The 21,994-nt window shown below is 46.5% G+C and overlaps 1 protein-coding gene across 1 annotated transcript in view; it reads left to right on the top strand.

Moving 5' to 3' along the window:
- The first annotated feature begins 6,242 nt into the window (after positions 1 to 6,242).
- LMNB2 (lamin B2) overlaps positions 6,243 to 21,994 on the top strand; it is a 29,872-nt gene continuing 14,120 nt past the window's right edge. Inside the window, exons 1-4 of the mRNA XM_050334478.1 lie at positions 6,243 to 6,581; positions 18,479 to 18,615; positions 20,187 to 20,343; positions 21,094 to 21,219. Of these exons, the coding sequence (XP_050190435.1) occupies positions 6,345 to 6,581; positions 18,479 to 18,615; positions 20,187 to 20,343; positions 21,094 to 21,219 (657 nt within the window). The 5' untranslated portion in view covers positions 6,243 to 6,344. The remainder of the gene's footprint in view (positions 6,582 to 18,478; positions 18,616 to 20,186; positions 20,344 to 21,093; positions 21,220 to 21,994) is intronic.

The following is a 21,994-nucleotide window of genomic DNA, read 5'->3' as shown; positions in this document are numbered from 1 at the left end:
CCAAACAAATCTTGCTCAGCTCCAAACTGAGGCAGTGCTCCAGCACTTTACTCTTGTCACCAGCTGTGAACTGGAAAAATGTTTTCCAATGAGACAGATGCATTGACAGGTACCTAAAGGGGCTCCAAGAGACCTGGGGAGGGACTTCGGATAAGGACCTGGAGTGACAGGACAAGGGGGAATGGCTTTCCACTGCCAGAGGGCAGGGTGAGATGGGATATTGGGAAGAAATTCTCCCCTGTGAGGGTGGGGAGGCCCTGGCACAGGTTGCCCAGAGCAGCTGTGGCTGCCCCTGGATCCCTGGAAGTGTCCAAGGCCAGGTTGGACGGGGCTTGGAGCAACCTGGGCTGGTGGAAGGTGTCCCTGCCCATGGCAGGCATGGAATGAGGTGAGGTTTAAGGTCCCTTCCAATCCAAACCATTTTGGGATTCTGTGATTTTGTGACCTTAATGCCATATTCACAGAGCTGCTCCATTAAACTCAGGACATACAGACATTAACTGATTAATCTTTATGGTCATCTTAATTTTGTTGCAAGATCATCGCAAAGCTTTATGAATTATCCTTTGTAAAATACTTTGAGATCCTGGGTGGAGCATACTTTGGAGTTGCAGAAAGCATTCCTTTCATCTCCTTGATTAATCATGTAGTATGTCCAAGAGAGGCTGGTCCCATGCACATACTTTGTTATCTCCCCAGGCCTGTCTTCTCCCCTCTCACGTTTCCTCAGTAAACTTTGACAGAAGCTCTGGCTTAAAGAATCAGCACTCCCAATGCGAGCAGCATTTCTGATGTTACAGTGTACGATAGAGTTAAGTAGATATTTCTTTCAAAGGGGAGACAAAGATTTCTGATTTGACATTTCTTCACTAAAACTGAGCTCCCAACACACTGGGAGCTGCTTTGTTTGTTTGTTCAACAGCATAATATTGAAATCATTCTCTCCAGCGAGACCATGAAAAAGGCTGAGCCAGTCTGGCCAGACATGAGGAACAGAACAGGTTATTGCAGCTGCTGGAGGAAAATATGTAAATAGCTCTATGGTGACTGGGCACCCAGCCAGCTGCAGTTGGGCTGCGGATTTGAAAATCAGGCGCCAAATGGTTGTTTTGAAAAAAACCTCGGATTTGTTGTCATTACTGCGGAGATCAGCGCCAGGTTTTATGTAACAGTGCAGGGGCGTGGGCACCGCGTGCTCCCATCCCACAGCTCCACCGGGGTAGCAATGACCTCAGTGATCCTTGGAGCAAGCGCTGGGATTGCTCCTGGCTGATAAAGCATGCTTTGTGAACTCAGAAGAAGCCCATTCAGAGCCAGTCCCCACCCTCCTCCACTGTGCTCTCCAGACTTCCAAATGGTAAAAAGATTAGGGGCTTGCTGTGCTACGAGGGAGCCCGAACTCCGTGGAGCGCTGAGAACCCGGGGCTACCCTGGCAGGCTGCAGAGGACACTTCTATCTTCGGACCACTGAAACTACAACTAGAATAAAACCCAGCTCTGAAAGGCAAAACTAACAGTGTTAGAGATTATTGGCCCAATATTTCACTGAAGGTGATACGAACAATCCCTTCCTCGACCTTAGAGTCATTTTGCTGCTTGCCGCTCTAACCAGCAGCTGCTCTACCCTGGAACGCCCTCGGCTCCGGCTCCAAAGGCTGCACAGCCTGACTGGGAGGAAACGGGGATGTTTTTCCTCCGTGGCCAGCTCATCTGTTTTCAGAGGTGCTTTGACAGCGTTTCAATGCCAAGAAATCTGTCGTCCTATTACTTTGAAGGAATTCCTGAACTCTGGGGAGCCAGTGAGGGTGAGACTCCGTAGCTGAGGCTCCCCTGGTGTCCTCCGCGCCCCCCGGGAATGCTGTGAATGGGCTGTACTGCAGGAACCCCCGGGAATGCTGTGAATGGGCTGTACTGCAGGAACCCCCCCGTCGCTCCTGTGTTGCAGACGGGGCTGGTTTTAGTAGGTGCTGTTATAGGCAAATCACTCTGAGGAAAAATGACAAAGTGGAATTGTGAAAAGCTGGGGAGCCCTGAGTACTGACCCCCCCAGCGTCTTGCTTTGCGGCTTTTCTGTTGAGATGGGGGTAATATATGAGGTGGATCTTGAAGTAAATTCTCATTTCTTTCTGGTCACGTGAGACCAGAACAAGAGTCTAAAGGACCGCCACTCGCCTTCCTGCCACAAAGGAGTGAACAATCCCAAGTACAGACTGGCATTCTCTCCATTCACACTTGGTTAATAATTCCCCAGTGTAATATAGCTTGACTTCTGCCTTGGTAAGGAGGTAAATGCTGTAGCAAAAGATTATTATTGTTCAAAGCTCCTGCCAAACATCATGTGCTGGAATCAGAAATAAGTACACCCTCTAAACATTACAGCGTGGTGTCTTGTCTTGAAAAAAATCCTTGTCCTGCTGTTTGCTTTAACCTCAACTGTGCACTATGTTCCTCTTTGTTCTTTTTTACGTCTCAGCAAACTTTGTGGTAGTGGATGAGGAAGGTTTCAGCCATGACTCATGGCATACTGTTCATTTTCTCTACTTGCTTTGGTGCTTTCTGCTCTGACATTGCTGGAAGCAATTTTACTCAATGAAAGATGAAATTCTGGAGAACTCTGTGGTGAGGTATGAGTGCATCTCCCAGACTTACAGTCATTGCTAGCAATATTTTGAGCAGTAATGCCGAGCCTAGTTTGAATTCAGACTGATAAAAAAGTGTTCTGGGGCAATCCTTGCCCCTTCCTGGAATTAATGACAGTATCTGAGACAATCAGTTAAACATTGTCTGGCTGTTCTGAGTGAGGTGAGGAACACGAGGGGAGAGTCAGACAACTACAGAAAAGACAGAAATAATCCTGCTATGAAAGACATACAAATAGAAAATGTAGAATGAGAAAGAGGAGGGCACGGCAGCAGCTGCTGAGAAACCAATGCAATTGAGGTAAGAAATAGTAGTGGAAATCCTGCATCCCCAGATTTGTGAAAACATCAGAGTCATTATGAAATCCCAGATAGCATCAGGAAACTAGTTACACCCAAATGTACAGGAAACTTGTCAACAAGTGAGAAAGTACTCTGTATCAAAGGATGCACAGGGTGTTCCTTTTACATACTGGAAGCAATTTCTTCATCTACCTGATGGGAGAAGCACTCCAGTGCTAGACAGAGTCTGTCCTTGATGTCTGTGTCTGACATCCCAAGAATTTATTCTTAACCTACCCAGACAGTTAGATATGTTGCAAGTGCCTTTGAGCTAGAGTTTCAATACTGACCCCAGGGCTCTTCCAAGTTCCTGACTTTGGGTCAGGGTGGGAATTGTACCTGCACCAGCCTCTTCCTCTGCTCCACTTTCCACAGCAGGAAAACGTGGGAGAGTGGGTAAGGCAGGAGCCTTGGTGTGCCCTGAACAAGTTACCAATCTGAATGCCCAGTAAAGAAGCCCCAGGGATTGCCATGGCCCTCTGCTCCCCCAGCCAGGTAGGGCTGACACATCCCTATGTTGTCCCTTTGTCGGACACTAAATTACTGCGTCTCACGATAACAAATCCATTCGACCTGGTCAGAGCTGAAGGAGTTTATTTTAAAATTGTTTTGGGCAGCAAAGAACTCTCGAGGGTTTTAATGAAAAACTAACTGCTAAATATTGAGAGATGAGTAACCACACTGGCCCTGGTTCAATACTAAATCCCTGTTGTAGGAGGCATCCAAGAGGACCAGTATTTGAACAGATGCCAATTCCACAACTAAGGCATGTGTTTCACTCCCTGGAAAACACAGCTGGCAAGTGGGCTCTCAGCTTTTGCACTTCCCTTTCTTCCTTGTTGCTGCTTCTCCTCATCTCACCATCAAAACATTCTCTTCTTTTTAGCAGAGATAGGAAAAGTGAACATACACGTTCAGGTAACAAGGAGGGTAAACTGGCGTCAAGGATGAAAGTGTGCAAGTGTTCTGGTTACTGCTAAAGAAAGGGACTTTCTAGAAAGTGTAGAAAAAACCCAGGTATTATTATTGAGGCATATTTCAGGAAGTATATTTTGGAAAAAAAATATTTTACTTCAACACAGTAAAGAGCAGCACTATGAAAATACTCAGTAAAATTAGAAGGCAAAAACCCCCCAAACAAACCCAAATCACACTAACTCTTGAGACATTCAAAATTTCTAAGCCATTATCTAAAAAATCTAACAGACAAAACAATGGGGGGGGTTGGGCTAAACTTCACGAACAAAGGGGATTTACATTTGGATTACATTATCAACCAAAATTCGGCAAAAGGCTTAAAGAATTTCTAAAATATGACAGATTCACAGAGTATCGCATCAAATCTCAGGAGAAGAAATGACCTAACCCAAAAATGCTTATACAGAGGCTTTCAGCATTCCTAAAGTATTTTTTTCTGGCTCAACACAACCAAAGTTTATTGCTGGTTTTCCACGAATTTGTCGGTGTTGGAAATCGAATACTAAAGACAGAAAAAGCTCACTCTAAGCGCACGGCTCGATGCTCAGAGGCGTTTTATTTTGGTGTGCCCGGGGGAAGACAGCGCTGTTAAGAGATGATCCGGACTGCGCGGGGGCAGGAGCTGGGGCAGGGACAGGGGCTGGGCCTGGAGCCGGCCCAGCAGCAGTTACAGTTCGCAGACGGGCGCCAAAATTCAAAACACGCACTGTACTCACTGCAAACCCCGAGCGCGGCTCGACAAAGAGCAGCGGGCGGATGGGGCAGGAGCCGAGCTCTCCGCAGCAGCGGCCGCAGCACTCTGGGATTTGTAGTCTCTTGTTCGCCGTTTCCTTTTCCAGATCAAGTGCTCGAGCTCGGGCAGAAGGCTGAGTTTCACACCAAGGTGCATATCATATCAGAGCTCACTGTCAGACCCTGCCAGAGCGATCTCACGCAGGGGGGTTGCGGACGTGCCTTCAGAAAGGGCTCGAGGAGTGATTCCACTTCCATTTTAGCTCCCCCTCATAAACTCCTTCCAGGTAACCCACTGACACCCACTGCTCCACAGGCTGCTGTGGGAATCCCTGCACTCGGTATCGATGGGTGAAGGGGCAGCCAGTGCTGTCCCGGAGAGGTGGGACAGGCGCTCTGCTGGACGCAGAGGAGCCAGGACAACTCCTTCTGTGTTGGATGCACATTTTGAGACAAATGCATTCAGGTCAAAACCTGGGATTTACCCTAAAGATACCCAGTGATTGCAAGAGAGACATACAGCTATTTGACAACAAGGGTATTGAGCATCCCGAATTCCTGGATTTATTCTGAGATTTTTCAGTTTGAAGTGTACTTGATATCAGAATCTCAAATCCTCTAAAATGTGCATTGTTTTAGTTCTGTTTTGAGGACAAAAGCCTACTTTTTCACCCTGGCTTCCTAAGTTTCTTTTCGCATCATGTACAATATTATCTTGCTGTCTTTCCTGTTTCTTTATCCAGACCTGTCCTCTCACCATGCTCATTCTACTTTTTCTCTTTAGTGTGTTTTTAGTACTTATCAGGCAGAAAATTTCCCTTTTCTCAGCCCTCCCTGGTAGCTAAAAGGCCCAAGGGCAGGAAGAGCTTAGGGAATGCTAGTTAACGTGCAAGAACTGACAGAATTTGGGGTCTTTGGGGAAAATACTACTCCAAATTTTAGGAAGGTAAAACTTCTCAGTGGGTTTTAATGTGTACATAGTTTGGCTGAATTCCCTGGGACTGCAAAAGGATTTCAGGATAGCTTCCTTCTGGAACGGCTGGACTGGGAGGCACTGCACCCTCTCAGTAAACCTAAGAAGAAGTCACTGAATTCCTGAAACCGACAAATCAGCACTCCTAAAAACTCGCCCTTGGGAAATGCTGATCCGTGTTTTCTCCAAAACTCTCCACCCCCGATTTCAGCACACAGCGGGTCCCTGTCCCGTGCAGAGCCAACAGCAGAGCACGGCAAGCTCACACAGCCCACACGAGGCTGCGGACGATGTTTTAGGGAACTACCGTGAAAATACAAAAACACAACCTGTCAGGGAGCCCGTCACCCCACAGGCCTGAGCCCCACGGGTGGACCCGGGCACCGGCTCCAGCGGGAGTAGAGCCGGGTGAGGCTCAGTCCTGTCCTGCCAGTTGCTCCGGTCCTTCCTGGCATTGCCACCCAAACCTCTTCCCCTCAGGATCGGCCCCGCTCCCGGGTCTGTCCTCGAGGCCCGACCGGAGCCGCCCCCGCGGCCGCTGAGCGGGCGCAAAATGGCGGTGTCGGCTGCGGCCCCGCGGCCATCTTGGCGCCGAGACTGCATGTCCCAGGCGGCGCCGCGGCGGGAGGGGCCGCCCGCCCGCCATCTTAGCGCTCCCTCCCCCGGTGCGGCGGGATTGAATGAGCCGCTGCCCGCCCGCCCGCCAGCCCAGCGCCATGTCAGGCACCCCGAGCCGCGGCACCCCCGGCGGGACCCCGCTGTCGCCGACCCGCATCTCCCGGCTGCAGGAGAAGGAGGAGCTGCGGCAGCTCAATGACCGCCTCGCCGTTTATATCGACCGTGTGCGGGCGCTGGAGCTGGAAAACGACCGGCTGCTGCTCAAGATCTCGGAGAAGGAGGAGGTCACCACACGGGAGGTACGGTGAGGGGTGAGGGGCGAGCAGCGGCGGCCCCTGGGGCGCTCCCCGCGCTCCGTCCCGGGGCAGGTCGGCGGCCCTGGCCGTTCCCGCCCGTTCCCGCCCGCGGCTGTGGCGGCTCCTCCGTGTGGCGGCTCCTCCGCGCGGCCGCCGCGCCATGCGCGGAGCGGGGGCTGTGCACACCCAGCTCCGGCCCGCGCGGGCCTCGGTGCCTCTTTCACCGCGGTGTGGGGCCGAGGGGTCGCTGGTGGCCCGTTTGAGGCAGCTCGAGCCGGGATTCGGTGGCGGGAGCGGGGCTGCAGCGGGCGGGGCCCGGCCGGCGCCGCGGTCGGTCCGAGCCCTCCGGTGCCCCGTAACCAGCACTGTCCCGCCCCGGCACTGCGGCGTTAGGTGTCCTGTCCTGACCACTCATGCGATGGGATGGGAGATTTGAAAGCGTTTAGACTGACTTTGCCTCTCACGAGAGGAAATCTTTCACAGACCCCCATAAATGGTCGGAATCAAATCCTTGTGAACGACTCTGATTTGCTTCCTGTGATCTCGGAGGCAAAACTCAGCGATCCTTTTTCCGAAACCATGCTTTGCGTTCCCCTCTTCTGTGTTGTCTGCTTCCCCCCAGCACTCTCGTTCCCCCGTGGAGGAAGGATGTAGTAGTGACACACTGGGGACAGTCCCACCCATCCTGTGCCAGCCCAGAGCCCCTCAGCGAGGTGCGGGGTCCCACTGCTGAGCTGAAGTTAAACTGCTGTGGAAAGCCTGTCACTAAACAAACAGCCTGTACTGTACTGCTGGGATGTGATGGATTGCTATGCCACTGTGTAGGCTTCTTTCATTTTTTTTCTTTTTGCTTCTTTCACCCTTTAAGAGTCTGGTTTAATGATGCTCAGGGTGGTGGGAGGAGGGTTTAGATTAGGTTAGTTTAAGCAGACCAGATATGATAATGTCTTGTTTGGGGAGTGGTTGGTGTACCTGCAATCAGTGTATGCCCCAGACTGAAGTACCTTTAAAGTCCCTTTGTATCACTTAGTGATATATTGTAACATCTAGGTTTTCAAAATAACTAGATATTTCTAAACATGAAACATTGCTATGTTTGCTCCGTGTGAAATCATGCTGTAAACAGAATAACCACATCTAGTTCAAGGAACTTCTGTGCTTTAGATCCCTGCAGACTAAAAGGAGTATTCATTTGAAATGCAAGAGGCAGAATGTAATTCTGTTGACAGCACACGTGGAGTAGGGCAAGCAGACTACGTGGATATAATCTCATTAGACTTTAATATGAACATAAAGGAATTCCTAATAGTAGTTCTGTGTGCTGTCCATTCTGGAAAAGTATTCTGATGCTATAATTGGAAAATAAATGTGAGAATTTTGATTCTTTTGGAATCTTTTGGTTACTTTGACCTTGAGTTTTTTCATCCAGACTTCAAAAAGGTCTTATATTTATATTATAACAAACTTTGTCATGATTCATCAAACTCTTCTTTGACACTGATGCTTCACCTCTTCTCTGGACCTCCTTTGTTAAATACTTTCCCCATCCCTTTTGGAAGTTCTATTTATTCTTTACATACAGTCACAAAGGGAAACTTTGTAGTTTTATTGTTTTAATGCTGGATAGTGCACAGTGGTTTAGGACTGTGGGAGCAGTAAAATTTCAGATGGCTGTCAGATTTTGGTTTTACTGGAATGGGAGAATCTTGTCCTTTCACTTTGGTGACCAATGTAGTAAACTGGATTTTCTGCTGACAATTCAGTTTCCTTATTAGCTGTTGGAATTTTCATTCATAAAATGATTAGGCTTAGTACCAAATAAGATGTTAATTAAAAATAAACCCTTCAAACGCCACAAAACCCAAACAAACCCCAAAGCAACTTCTGTGTAGAAGCACAGTTAAATGTAGTCCAGTGATATCAGCATACTGTTCTGTCTACATCATTATATCTACATGCTTGTAAGAGACTATTTTTTTTTTCAGGGTGTTCAAGATGAAAATTGCCATTGGTAGGCCTAAACTGTGTGTAAATTTGACTCTGATCTTATTTATTTATAAAAGCTGAATGAATGTTCTGTTATTTTTGGCGTATCTTTGGCAACGGCAGACAACATCCTCTGTCAATGTGGTAGATGCATGTTGTGGGATGCAGACAGGAGGGACTGCTCTCCAGTGTTAACACCAGAGGCTTTTACCTTGAGAGCAGATGGGTTGGTGATCCAAGGTGAATATCCCAAAGCTGAGGATGGCTGTGGCAAGGACAGGAGCAGGGTCTCATGAGAGAGATGCTTGTCCTTTGCTTGTCACTCCAGTATCCCATAGTGACCACACCTGAGCTGGGTGAGACCATTACTGACTGACATGACCTGGCATGTCCTGAGTAATGGATGACCCTGACACTCCCTGCCCCCACCCTGCATGTGTGGGAACAGTTTTGATCTTGTTCTCAAACCTCTGGTTTAGGGTAGTGTCTTCTAGATGAAAGAAGTTCTACTGATGCTGTTCAGGCAAAGACCATAGTCACTGTTCTGCCAGAGACTCTTTAATCATCAGGTGATCAGGATGTTCTTTTTCCTTGTTGTTTTAATCACCAGTTTGTGGAAGATTGCAGAAAACAGCCTCTGTGTGGCAATCTTGGCATGGCTTTAGAAGGAAATCACTCCTGTTGTGCTTTTTGAGGAACACGGGTCTGCCACCTCTTAACAGCAGAGAAAAGGAACTTTGCAGTTGATTAATCTTTAGTTCTTTGCCAATTAAAACCCTTTTCCCTGCTTTTCCTAACCCTGTCCAGTGGTGCTTTACCTTTACTTGTATGCAGGAGGCCTTTAGAGAAATAAGAAATGTGCACAGTGAACCTTCAGACAAATGGGCTGGTACGGAGGAGAGTTCACAGATTGTGGTAGAGCTTGGTGCCAGTAACACCAACTCATGGGTTCAATCCCCCATGGGCCAGTCACTTAGAAGTTGGACTCTGTGATCCTTGTTGGTCCTTTCCAACTCAGAATATTCTGGGATTCTGTGAAATGCAAAAAAAAAAAAAAAATTGCCTGTGTAGGTGGGGGAACATCTAATTGTCCTCATTCCATCTCTGTTCTCCTGCATCAGTCCCCTCGTGGAGCTTAGCCTGTGGCACAAAAGAAATTGAGCTCAGCCCCTTGGATTTTTTTCTACCTCCCTAGTACATGACTGATGTGTTCTCACTGTGTTGGGGGTGGTCACTGTTCCAATAACCCAAGTTGTGAGTCTCTGGGGGGAATAGTGGAAGGGCTAAGAGGAGAGTCCTAGAAGTCTCCTCAGTTCCTTTTTACTAAATCCCTGCCCTCCCCTGCAGTGCTTATGGTTGCAGCCTTACAGAGCAGATGTTTTGATGGGCACAGGAGGGATTACTGCACTGTTCTGAGGACACCCTACTGTGCTCACCCTCTGAAAGGAGAATTACAGAGGAAAATAAGAGAAGATCCCTGGGAGCCTCAGCCACTGACAGCAATTGCCTTTGTGACAAAAGCAGTGTCTCTGGGGGTTTCCTCTTCACCTGTGTCTTCCCAGCTGTGTGGATCCGAGTGCAGGTGGCTGCAGTCTTACCTGGTTTCCTCTTATCTGCCAGTCCTGGAGCTGCTGTGCCCTTTGTGTACACCAGAGCTCCTGTCATGACCAGGGTACGTGGGTCTGGTGTTGCCACCTGCAAAATACATGTTCAGATGCTGCTGTGGGTGTTGGGTTACTCAAGCTGTAGCCTCCAAAGTCCTGGATTAAGTGATCTTCTGGCACTATAGACATCATCTGGGAGGTGACACAACACACATTGTCATTGTTCTTGAGAACTTCACTGGTGTTCTTGGTGAGTCTGAGCCATAGCTGACTGGCAGTCCTTTGTCAGTCCATAACTGAGTAAATAACATATTGAGCCGCACCGGGGAATACACTTGTGTTTTGCACATTAACGCATGCTAATGAGATTAATGTTGCATCACCAAATTTAGCTGGAGCATGTTTCTTGTCTACTATGTTGGTTCTGTTCCTTGATGTGTTTCATGTCTTCACTGAGTGATATCTTGTGGCTGTTCTCAAGTGGTTGCTGTGGAAGGGTCTGTGTTGGTGTGTCTGCCCTTGATCCACAGCCCAGTGAGCTTTGTTGAGTGCTCCCAGCACGGATTGGTAAATGAGAGCACGCAGCAGTCGTGTCTTTCAGAGTCTACTATGGAAACATCTCTGTTGTCTTTTTTCTCTTCCCTTGTTCCCTGTGTTGCCCAGTTACAAATTTGCAGGCTCTCTGGCCAGCAAAAGAAGAGAAAGTGAAAGCACATTTGTGCAATTTCCAGTGTGTCCAGCTTGGCCTCTGTGCAGGAAGTGTTATGCTTGTGTGTACATGGACGTGCAGTGGCTTGGGCTGTAGCCTGTCCATCTGGTTCTTTCTGAACTCTGGTTTGAGCTTTTAGCTTTATTTCTCCCATCGCCTTCAGATGGGAGTTATATTTTCATAGTGGAGGGACCCATTTTTTGGCCTAACCTGTCATCTGGGAGGGTTTATTTGCTGCTTCCCAGGGGTTTTATTGTGGACATCGTAGAGAGGCTGCTGAAGCTCACTTGACAGTATGAATTTTGTCCCTTCTGCTCTTCCACAGAGGCACCAGTGATAGTGGTAGGAGGGACCTGAAAAGCATCAAACATGACTACATGGCTCTGGGTGATTTTCAGTGGTGTGGGGAGAGTGAAGAGCTTGGCTGAGCAGATCCTGCAGACCAAGGCTGGATTGCACAACTGCTGTTGGCGGCAGGGTTTTGGATTCTACAGCAGATCCCAAGCACAAACAGAGGCTGGCTGGAGAATGGATAGAGAGCAGCCCTGGGGAGAAGGACTTGGGCGTGTTGGTGGGTAAGAAGCTCCAGGCACCCCATCCATGTGCTCTGGCACCCAGAAACCCCCTGTGCCCTGGGCTGGTCCCATAGTGTGGGCAGCAGGGGAGGGGAGATTCTGCCCCTCTAGCCCTCAGGTGAGATCCCCCTGCAGAGCTGCCTCCAGCTCTTGGGTCCCCAACATCAGAAGGATGTGGAGCTGCTGGAGTGAGGCCAGAGGGCAGGATTAGATGGGATATGGGAATGAATTTCTTCCCTGAGAGGCTGGTGAGGCCCTGGCACAGGCTGCCCCATTCCTGGAAGTGTTCAAAGCCAGGTTGGATGGGACTTGAAGCAACCTGAGATAGTGGAAGGTGTCCCTGCCCGTGGCAGGGAGTGGAAAGAGATGAGCTATAAGATCCCCTCCAACCCAAACCACTCTGTGGTTCTGTGACTATGGAACTGTCTTTCAGGATTGACAACTGCTGCAGAGAGACAGGATCCACTTGACAAAGTGTCCAGCATACAGCTGGATAACCATGTTACACAACGGGTGAGCAACTGGCTCATGAGTCGGGCACAAAGGGTTACAGGGGCTGGGTTAACATCAGGCTGGTCACTAGTGGGGTTCCACAGGACTCCTTCCTTGGACCAGTTCTCTTTAACATCTTCATTAATGACTTGGATGCAGGATTTGAAGAAATACTAAAGAAGTTTGTTGATGACACTAAATTGGGAGGAGCTGTCAACTCCCTTGAGGGCAGAGAGAGCTCAGCAAATCAGGGAAATGGGCAATCACCAACCCTATGAAGTTTAACAGGGGCAAGTGCTGGATTCTGCATGTGGGACAGGGCAGCCCTGGTTGTGAGGATAGACTGGGGAATGAGAGGCTGGAGAGCAGCTGTGGGAAGGGACCTGGGGTCCTGGTCGATGGGAAGGTGAGTATGAGTCAGCAGTGTCCTGGCAACCAGGAGGGCCAAACATGTCCTGGGGGACATCAGGCAAAGCATCCCCAGCCAGGCAAGGCAGGGCATTGTCCCACTCTGCTCTGCGCTGCGGCTGCCTCACTTTGAGCCCTGCCGGAGGTTTGGGCACCACAACTTAAAAAAGACATTAAGCTCTTAGAGACTGTCCAAAGGAGGGCAGCGAGGATGGTGAAGGGTCTGGAGGGGAAGCCTTGTGAACTGAGCTCACTTGGTTTGTTCAGCCTGGAGGAGGCTGAGGGGACACCTCACTGGGGTGTTCAGCATCCTCCTGAGGGGCAGGTTCTGAAGGAAAGGCTGGAGCCGAGTCAGGGAGATTTAGGTTGGATATCAGAAAGAGGTTTTTCTCCCAAAGAGTCGGCACTGGAACAGGCTCCCTGGGGAAGTGGTCACAAAACAAAGGCTGTCTGAGTTCAAGAAGCATTTGGACAATTCTCTCAGTCACATGGAGTGATGATTGTCCTGTGCAGGGCCAGAAGTTGGACTGGATGATCCTGATGGGTCCCTTCAAACTCACCATAATCTATGACAAAGTAGGGCAAATGTATCTACCAATGGGGCTGGTCAGTCTGCTAAGTACTTTAAACTGGGAGTGATAGGGGAGGGATGGATTCTGTTCACCTGAGTGAGACCAGGTGAGAAAGTGGTGAATGTGGTAAGCAAGCAAAGGCCTGGGGTTATGTGAACAGGGAGAAAGTAACAGGAAAAATGATGAAATGGAAACATCCCAAGCTTAGGCATGTAAAGAAGGAAATGTCCATGGGGGACAATCCCCAGTGGGGATTGCTCTCCTGCCCTTCCTGGAGAATTGTCACACTTGGGTGTCTCCCTGAAGTGGCTGTGGCGCTAATGTGTGCAGCATGAGCAGCACACAGGGGCAAGGAGAAGTCTGTGGGCATGTAACAGAACACTGGCCTCGCTGGAATCAGGGGTAGCTCACATGTCTAGAGTGCTGTGCTGGACAGATGGATACAAGCTTTTCAGGAAGGTGAGGAGTTGCCTTTCGTGAGAGAGAGCAGTGGGAATGCCTGGAGCTCTGCCTAAGGACAGGTTATGAATTAATTGAGAACTTGTTGGGCAGACCAAGATGGGCAGTGTGGGTCAAGAACCTGATCTGATCAAGGAGATGTAAATGAGGGCTGCTTCAGACACCTTGATGAAGCCTCACATGCACTGTCTTTGTTAGGTCAGGGCAGTGACCATGAGACAGTGGAGTTCAGGGTCTTTAGTGGATGGACCAGAGCAAGCAGCAGGACCTCAACCCTGGATCTCAGGAGAGCAGACCTTCCCACTTCAGGGCTCTCTCTGGGTGGAAGAATCCCATGGTTTACAGCCCTGGATAGAAAGGGGTCTCAGAGAGCTGGGTTGGTGTTCAACTGTAATCTTCTCCAAGATCAAGAGTGGTCCATTCCAACAGTCAGAAAATTCAACAAAGGTGACAGGAGACCTGTATGGATGAACAAGGAGATCCTGGCTTAAGTCAGACATAAGAAATCCTTCTTGTGGTTCAGACTAGCCTTCAGGAATCCCAGGCCCCTGAAACCAGAGGGAAAGTCTTTTTACAATATCTTGCTTTCTAGAAAGATTTTATTCTTAATGGCTTTTTTACTTGTTTTAACAAACTCTTCAGAATTCCAACAGTCCTAGAGCTTTTTTTTTTTTTTTCCCTTCTCTTGCTTCTGCAAGGATGCTAAACCCAAGTCAACTTGTTCTTGGCAAACCTGCTCCTGTGTGCTGCTGAGAACCAGGTTTCTCTCTTGTGGCTTTCTGGATTAGCCACCTCATGGGCACTCACTACTAACATATGAAAATAAGATCAGATGTCGTCTCCTGGATTACAGCTTGGACTAACTGAAATCTATTAGAATTACACTTAGAAAATTGCATTTTCTGCTTCTCTGATTTCCCGTCATGTCTCTGTTTCCTTGGTCAGTAGTTACTGTGTAAATCAGTGCTGTTTCTGTATTCTGAATGCTGCATGCAGTTCTCTTACCCTATTTTAAAACATCTAGAGCCTGTAAGGAAAAAAAATATGAGCAGTAGAACAATTTCTGACCAGGAGCAAATCTGGAGAATAGATGAGGAGAAACCTGAGATTTCCAAGTCATGAGTCCAAACAGATTTGTCTAGGAAGCAACCATTGAACATTTCTCACAACACAAAAAATTAAGGCATGAAATAAAATTATCAAGCAGTAGGTCTTAATCTCTTAGCTGTGCTTTTGTGATATTCTCTGATGTGAAATCCAAAAGCTAAATTGATTTACAAGAGGATTAGACAAATTAGCAGTGTGTGGTGGCTGCTGGGTTTTGATGTCTGGAAGCAATCTTTGGCTCAGAATTTTTTTTTTTCTTTTAATTTTTAGAAGCTGGGGTATATGTGAGTGAAGAATTATATGGTGCCTTGTTCTCTATACTCCTTCCATTCAGCATTTGCTTCCAGCTGCTACTCCTACTGCCTTATATTGGAAGGGCTGGCACAGGTTTCACGTGTGTTTGTGTCCTTCTGAAATGTGGGGAACAGGAAACAAGGGGCTGATGTAACCCAAGCAAAGTGATGAGAAATGACAAATGAAGGAAGGAGTTGGAACTGATGGATTCTCCTGATGGAAGATGTCATCAGACAAGTTGTCTCTTGAATCAAGTATTCCTTGGGAGTGTTCCAAGGAGGGGTAGGTGCTGTCTGGTGGTGTTCTGCACAGAAGTGTGATGAGACACAGAACCACAAACGGGCTTCACAGTTGCCAGAAGCACTTACTCGACTTGCTTCTCTTGTTGCTGGATATTGGCTGTTCCTATTGACTTTTTGTTTGTTTGTTGCTTTGATTTTTGTCCAGAGAGGGCAGGTGAGGCTTGTCCAAGGAGGTCCTGCTTTGCTTTAACAGCATCTTTTTAAGAACGGCTCAAGCGTCACTGTGTTTGAGACCAAACTGAGTAGCAAATGTAAAGAAATTTAAAAAAACGGAGTGGGCAGAAGAGTGTCTGTAGAGTCAAAACAAAGCAAAGTCATATCTGTACACTAAACAGTGGCACTTTTGGGACTGAATTTCTCTGGAGATTTTCAGTGAGTCATTAGACTCTTAAATTCCTTCCACCAAAACAGGGTTTAGGGGGTGACAGTTTCAGGGAACAGAAATACTTTCCAGAATTTCTCTCAGTGCTGGGGTAGAAGAGTGCTTTCTGTGACTAACCATCTTGGACTAGAAGTGTTGCCAAGCTCCTGACACCAGGCCAGTTCTGCTGAGCTGTCAACCACTTGTTCTCGTTTGAGCCTACTGCTGCATTTGGGTCTCTTTTCTCTACTTGACCAGTGCTGAAAACAAATATGATGCTACTTTTTTATGGCCTAGAAAGACCATCTTGAACTGTCCCCAGATTCAGTTTGATCATCTGAAACTTTTATCAGTGTTATAATGAATCCGTATTCTCTTTGCATCCTGCTGTTAGAGTTCTAGCAAGGGCTTTTTGTGTGTTTGTTCTTTACTGATTGAAGGTGTTACTGCTCCCAGCTGTCTGCTGCTGCCTCATTTTGCTGGAAGCTCCAGTGTGTCCTTAAGTCTCAGTCATTTCTGTCTGCTCAGTGTATTAGCTTGAAAATCTAGTGGAAGTGGCCTTTTGACTGTGAATGGGACCTGTGTGTTTCTTTCTCATGTGTGTTGCTGGAAGAAGGGCAGAGAAGAGGTTAATGTGCTGCAGAAGAAAAATACATTCTAAGAAGCTCCTACCAGGAGCTATGAGTTGTGCCATGAATGAGTCGGTCCTTTCTAATTAAAGCACCACAGACTCTGGTTCTCTTTTTAATAACAGGTTTGGGAGCAACTTTCATCATGATTTTTAAGATCCATCAAGCTATATTGTTGCCACACAGGAATTACATGAAGTGTTTCTCCTTTGTTCAGAATAGTGGTGTTTGGTGTTTTTCAGCTCTGCATTTTCTGTAATGCCTCAAAAGCATAAATTGCTTAAGGCCTCTTGTAGGTATCACACCAGCCACACCTCTTTGTGCCAGTGAAAACCTCGGGGAAAAGGCTGCCTTCCTTTGTACCTTGACATGCAATTCCAGTTTATGTCCTGGAGAACTGGGAAGGGATTTGTCCTTGTGTCCTGCACTGTGATTTAGTGTGTGTCTCTGAACCTACAGCAATACAACCCCAAGTTCCTGTCAGGTCTCCTGGGGCAGGGTTTGAGCACAATGAGGAACTGAAGGGTCTAACGAAGGGCTGGCATTTGAGAAGGAGAGATGTAGGTGCAGAACCAGTGCTTCACCTTTGGGCAATTGTGTTTTGTACTGCAGTTTGCAAAGACTGTATTTTCACTCACGGATCATCCTTAAGGAAAGGCTTTACAGCTTATAATGTCCAATTTTCAATTGCTGTTTTCACTGTAAAGTTCTGCATGAAAGAGTTTAGCACAGTCATGGTATGCTTCTCATAGAACTTGCCAAGTTCTGTAAGTGGTAATGCAGAGGTAGCCTCTGGCTGGTGACTGTGGAGAAAAAACAACCCCACCAAACCAAAACTTAGATGGAATAAAGCTCGAAAGAATTAATTCTTAAAAGAAAAGAAACAAGATGGCATGGATAGATTGTTGCACGGATAAGTTGTTTCTAGTGTGTGGTATGCTTTTAAACTAAGGCTTCTCAGCCCTCATACTGTCGCATTTTAGTTAATTTCAGAAGTTTTATTAGAAGTATAGTCTAGCAGGAACTTAATTATATCCTGACTGCTTTTAATCAGTCTTTCTGAAGACCAGATGGTTGTGTCTGTTGTTGATGCCACTCTGATGTTGAAATAGTACTTCTAGGAATTAAACATTTTGCTTTCTTGTTTTTAAATTTTATCTTTGTTATGAAATTTCTCTTCCTAAAATTTGTGCATTCTTGGTTTGGCTTTTCTCACTCTGTGTTCTTGAATTTATATTAGTAATAGTTTTTTGGGTTTTTTTATATTGTGGTGTCCAAAACTGTACACAGTACTCAAGGTGAGGCTGCACCAGTGAAGAGCAGAGTGGGTTTGTTCAGCCTGGAGAAGAGGAGACTCAGGGGAGACCTCCCTGGGGTCTTCAACATCCTCACAAGGGGCAGTGGAGCAGCAGCACCGATCTCTTCATTCTCATCACCAGTGACAGGACCCGAGGGAATGGCTGGAGCTGAGTTGGAGGATGTTTAGGTTGGCTGTCAGGAGAAGGTTCTTCACCCAGAGGGTGGTTGGGCACTGAACAGGCTCCCCAGAGAAGTGGTCACAGCCCCAAGGCTGTCTGAGTTCAAGAAGCATTTGGACAATGCTCTCAAGGATGTGATGGAATTGGTGGTCTCCTGTGCAGGGCCAGGAGTTGGACTGGATGATCTTGATGGGTCCCTTCCAACTGAGCATATTCTTTGATCCTGTGATGATTGTTCTGGTCCCGTTAACAGAAGCAATAGCAGCAATCTTGTGTGGCCTGAACATTTTAGCTACCCCATATATCTTTCAAATAATCTTGCATTCTAAAAAATCCTAAGATGTAGAAGACTTTGAGGTGCCTCATGCATTCTGAATAGCTAATTGATTATGTGATATATTGGACTGGGATGGGGAGAGGTCTGTAGGTCCTTATCCTCTGAGGTAGAGAAGCAGAGTGCAAGCTCATTTCTGAACAGTTCACATTTCTAGAGTTCATCTGGTTTCAGATTCCTTTTAGTTTTATAGTGCAAGAGCAGCAGAGTCAAACTGGACCCTTGGGCTTGTATTCTAGAAAGTGTCTTAAAGCATTTATTAAAAAAAAAATCTCCCAAAACAGCAGTATTAGAAATGAGGGTGAATAATTTAAGCTAAGATTGTAGGGTGCACTGATCTGCTTCAGTTTATCTCTTGGGAAGACTTGCACACTTCAAATATAGTATGTTTTGTTATGTTGTACTGTTAATAAAAACTAAATCTAATCTACCCATTAATTGAAAATGTTCAGTATAGAATGTGCTTAAACAGCAGAAATCAATATCATACACCCTTTTTTTCAAAGAAACTTGTGTGAAACCTGGTTCTATGTTTCAGCTCTCTGATAGTCTTTGGGATGTTCTCATACCTGTATACTTTTTTCCCTTAGGTGAGTGGAATCAAGAGTCTCTATGAGTCTGAACTGGCTGATGCCCGAAGAGTTCTGGATGAAACTGCCAAAGAGAGAGCTAGATTACAGATTGAAATAGGAAAACTGAGAGCAGAACTTGAGGAGTTCAATAAGAGGTGAGGAGAGTACTCTTTTATTATTTTTTTCTTTTAATTGGGTCCTGCACAGGCAGAAGGCTCCTAGGTCTGACTGACTGACACAGCACAGGGGCTTGTTTTACTACACAACATGTGTGACTCAGTGGCCTGTGACATTGCTGCTAAATAACTCTCTTCTGGGAAGTCATGTTTTGTCTGTGTGTCTCCTGCAAGCTGCTGAATCTGAAGACACTGCACATATGTTGCAGAACAGAATTCACAGCGACAGATTGGACCAATGATTAAGAAAAATCAGTAACAGTTAAATGAAAACAAATTCCAAGATCAACACCAAGGAATGCAGGGAGAAGACATGAACCTTGTATCTGGAGTGCATCACAAAATAAGGGTGTTGACTTGGAAAAAGATGCATATCATGTTGAACCATGTAAAGAAATACTGTCTGTAGGGCACACCAATGCCCCATCACGGGGGATTTTTATTAAAAAATAAAAAAAGCTGTTCCCTGCATCTTGAGTGGTGCGAGACTAGAACAGTGAGCTAAAGCTGCAGCAAGGAGGGATTACTGCACATAATAAAACAGTTTTTTAAGTAACATAATGACACACACCTAGACAAGCTGCAGAAAGGCAGTATGTTAGAGGAAAAGATTGATAAATACTTGGTGGGCAGAAGGAAGATGACCTTGATGATTTCAGCTCAAATAGTCATGTTTCAAACAGTTGGAGATGCTTTACCTGTTATGAATATTGCTGAAGAAATACTGTTTTATTGCTGAAAGGTGACCATGTTTCCATAGCGAATTGCTTTGTACTTTGTGTGGGAACATGTCATGAGGAATAGGCTTGGCCACATCAAATAGGAAACCCCGGGGATGCTCAGGCCTCTTCGGGGATTGCATGTGCTCTTCTTCATGGGCTGCACTCTGAAGTAAAAGATTTCAGCAGTTCAGTGTGCTGTGCAGCTGCAAGAGGAAAAAACACTGTTTACACCATGTGTGCATTGTCATCTCTTAGCTGCCAGAGGTGCTTTCTTGTTTTCCCTTGTCTGTCCACGGCATGTTCTTTAATAATGGCCAGTCTTCACGAGTGAAGATCCGGGGAAGGTCTTTACACCTTCCAGCCTGCGCATTGGATTTTTTAGGTGAGACACAGTGTGCGCGGAACTGAGCCCACCCTTTAATCCTAAGGTTCATCTGCCGGGGCCAGGCGAGCTTGGATGGTGGCAGCGAGGTCCTTAGGACGTAGGTGGGTTGCCTTTAAGGGCTAACGAGCTCCACCTGCCCGGGAGTGGCCCTGACCGGGAATCGAACCCGGGTCTCGGCGGTGATAGCGCGGCGCCTTTACCACTAGACCACCAGGGGCTCCACAGCATGTTCTTTACCGTGCCGTGAATTTACAGCACACGGTACCGGCCGTGCATTCCAGGGGCGTTCAGGTCACTGATGAGCAGCATTTGCAGGTCACTGCAGGAGCTGTGTAGGGCCTGATAAAAAGTGTCTGATACCAAAATACCTGTGGTTGTGACCAGGACGTGCTCAGGATGGGTGTGCAGCCATATATAAGTGTAATGAACTTTTGTTTTTCCAGCTACAAGAAGAAGGACGCAGATCTGTCTGTGGCTCAGGGTCGCATCAAGGATCTGGAAGTTCTGTTCCATAGAAGTGAAGCAGAACTCAATACTGTCCTGAACGAGAAACGCAGTCTGGAAGCAGAGGTGGCTGATCTACGTGCCCAGCTTACCAAGGTATGACAGGGAAGCTTCCTTGCTTTAGCACGAGGCAGGCTGTGTAGTGTGAGATTCCCTTTCTTTCCCGTTAGTTTGTAGTGTGAACATCATTGATCCACCTGCTGAACCTTTGCCTGCCCCTCTTGGATGCAAAACTAAGAAATCTCTCTAAAACAACCAAAACAACATAGTATTTTGGACGTTTTACTCATCAAAAGCTTTTTTTTTGTTGGTTTTTTTGTTGTTTTTTTTTTGTTGTTTTTTTTTTTTGTTTGTTTGTTTGTTTAAACATTTCTGATGTTTTTATATTCATGGGATATCAGGTTACTAAATGTTGTCCTTTGTAAGGTCCTGAATAATTTTACACTTGTGCTGGAGTCCCTAGTGGGACTATGCTAGCAAGGAAGAGAAGGTGCAACACATTGTGCTTGAGGAATTAATAATCCTCAGCTCCAGTATTGCAGTGTATTGAAATAATCCTACATTTTAAATAGCTGGTATGCAAAGGTGAAAGCTTGGTTTAAATATCCATTAGCACACACATGTTCTTTTTTTGTTGGTGGTGTATTTTGGGGTGGGTTGGTTGGTTTTGTTTCTTTTGTTGGTGGTGGTTTGTTGGTTGTTTTTTTTTTAAATCAGTGGCTTGACATTAGATTTGTTATTATGAATAATTGACCCAAAGACATCAGATGAAGACCATAAAGGGTTTATGGATGGAAAATAGGAATCCAGACAGAATAAAGTCTTTATCTTTAAAATCCCGACTAGGCTGAAGACAGTCACGCTGTGGCTAAGAAGCAGTTGGAGAAAGAGACACTTATGCGTGTGGACCTGGAAAATCGGTGCCAGAGCTTGCAAGAGGATTTGGATTTCAGAAAAAATGTGTTTGAAGAGGTATTATCAACCTAGTAATCTTGCTATAGTCCAAAGTTTAGGTAACTTTTAATCAAACTGACTGTAAGTAACTACTAACTAGTTCAGGTAGGGAAAATTAGTATTATTCTTCCTTTAAATGGTTGAGTAGTAAAATAGTTAAAGGTTTTGCACCTTTTTACATGGTAAATCAGTGGTGGAGTTGGCATGAGAGTATTGTTTCATGGGCAGGGAAACTAATGGAGCAGCTGACTGCTGTGGGAAAGTCTTGTTCCCTCTCTCTGAACCTGCTTGCCTGGCACTGCTCCTTACTTGCACTTGACTATAACCTGGTTTTATTGACAAGAATAGTATGCAACTGCCCTGCTTTCTGCAGAGATAGTTTTTTTCCCTTTTAGTGAGTGGTTCTAGTGAGGACCAGAATTTTTGTAAAAGTGGAAATTGGGAAGGGGAAGCATGACCTTCTCTCTGTACCAGATGTGAAGTGTTACATCAGTTTGCTCCATCCTGGGTGGTTCTGCAAACTCATTCAGTGAGAGCTGCCACGTGCTTCTGCCCTTCATCTCACCTGTGACAGGTGTGCTGTTTGGCCCACCATGCACCAAATCACTTCAGCCTGATTATCTAAGTAAGATACTTAGTTTTTTTAGTTGAATTTAATTTTTGACAGCTAAGTGGCTGAGTTTCGCTTTACCACAGGACCCAAATGAGTACCCAGCTTGGTTTAAGGGATGGGCCAGGGCTGTGTGGCTAAGGACAGGAGACAGGAGCTGGGCCAGGGCAAAGAAACCAGCCA

This window comes from Myiozetetes cayanensis, unplaced genomic scaffold, assembly GCF_022539395.1.
Source record: "Myiozetetes cayanensis isolate MyiCay16 unplaced genomic scaffold, myiCay2020 scf54, whole genome shotgun sequence".
Taxonomy (NCBI): Eukaryota; Metazoa; Chordata; class Aves; order Passeriformes; family Tyrannidae; genus Myiozetetes; species Myiozetetes cayanensis.
This window is presented reverse-complemented; position numbering and strand designations above follow the sequence as displayed.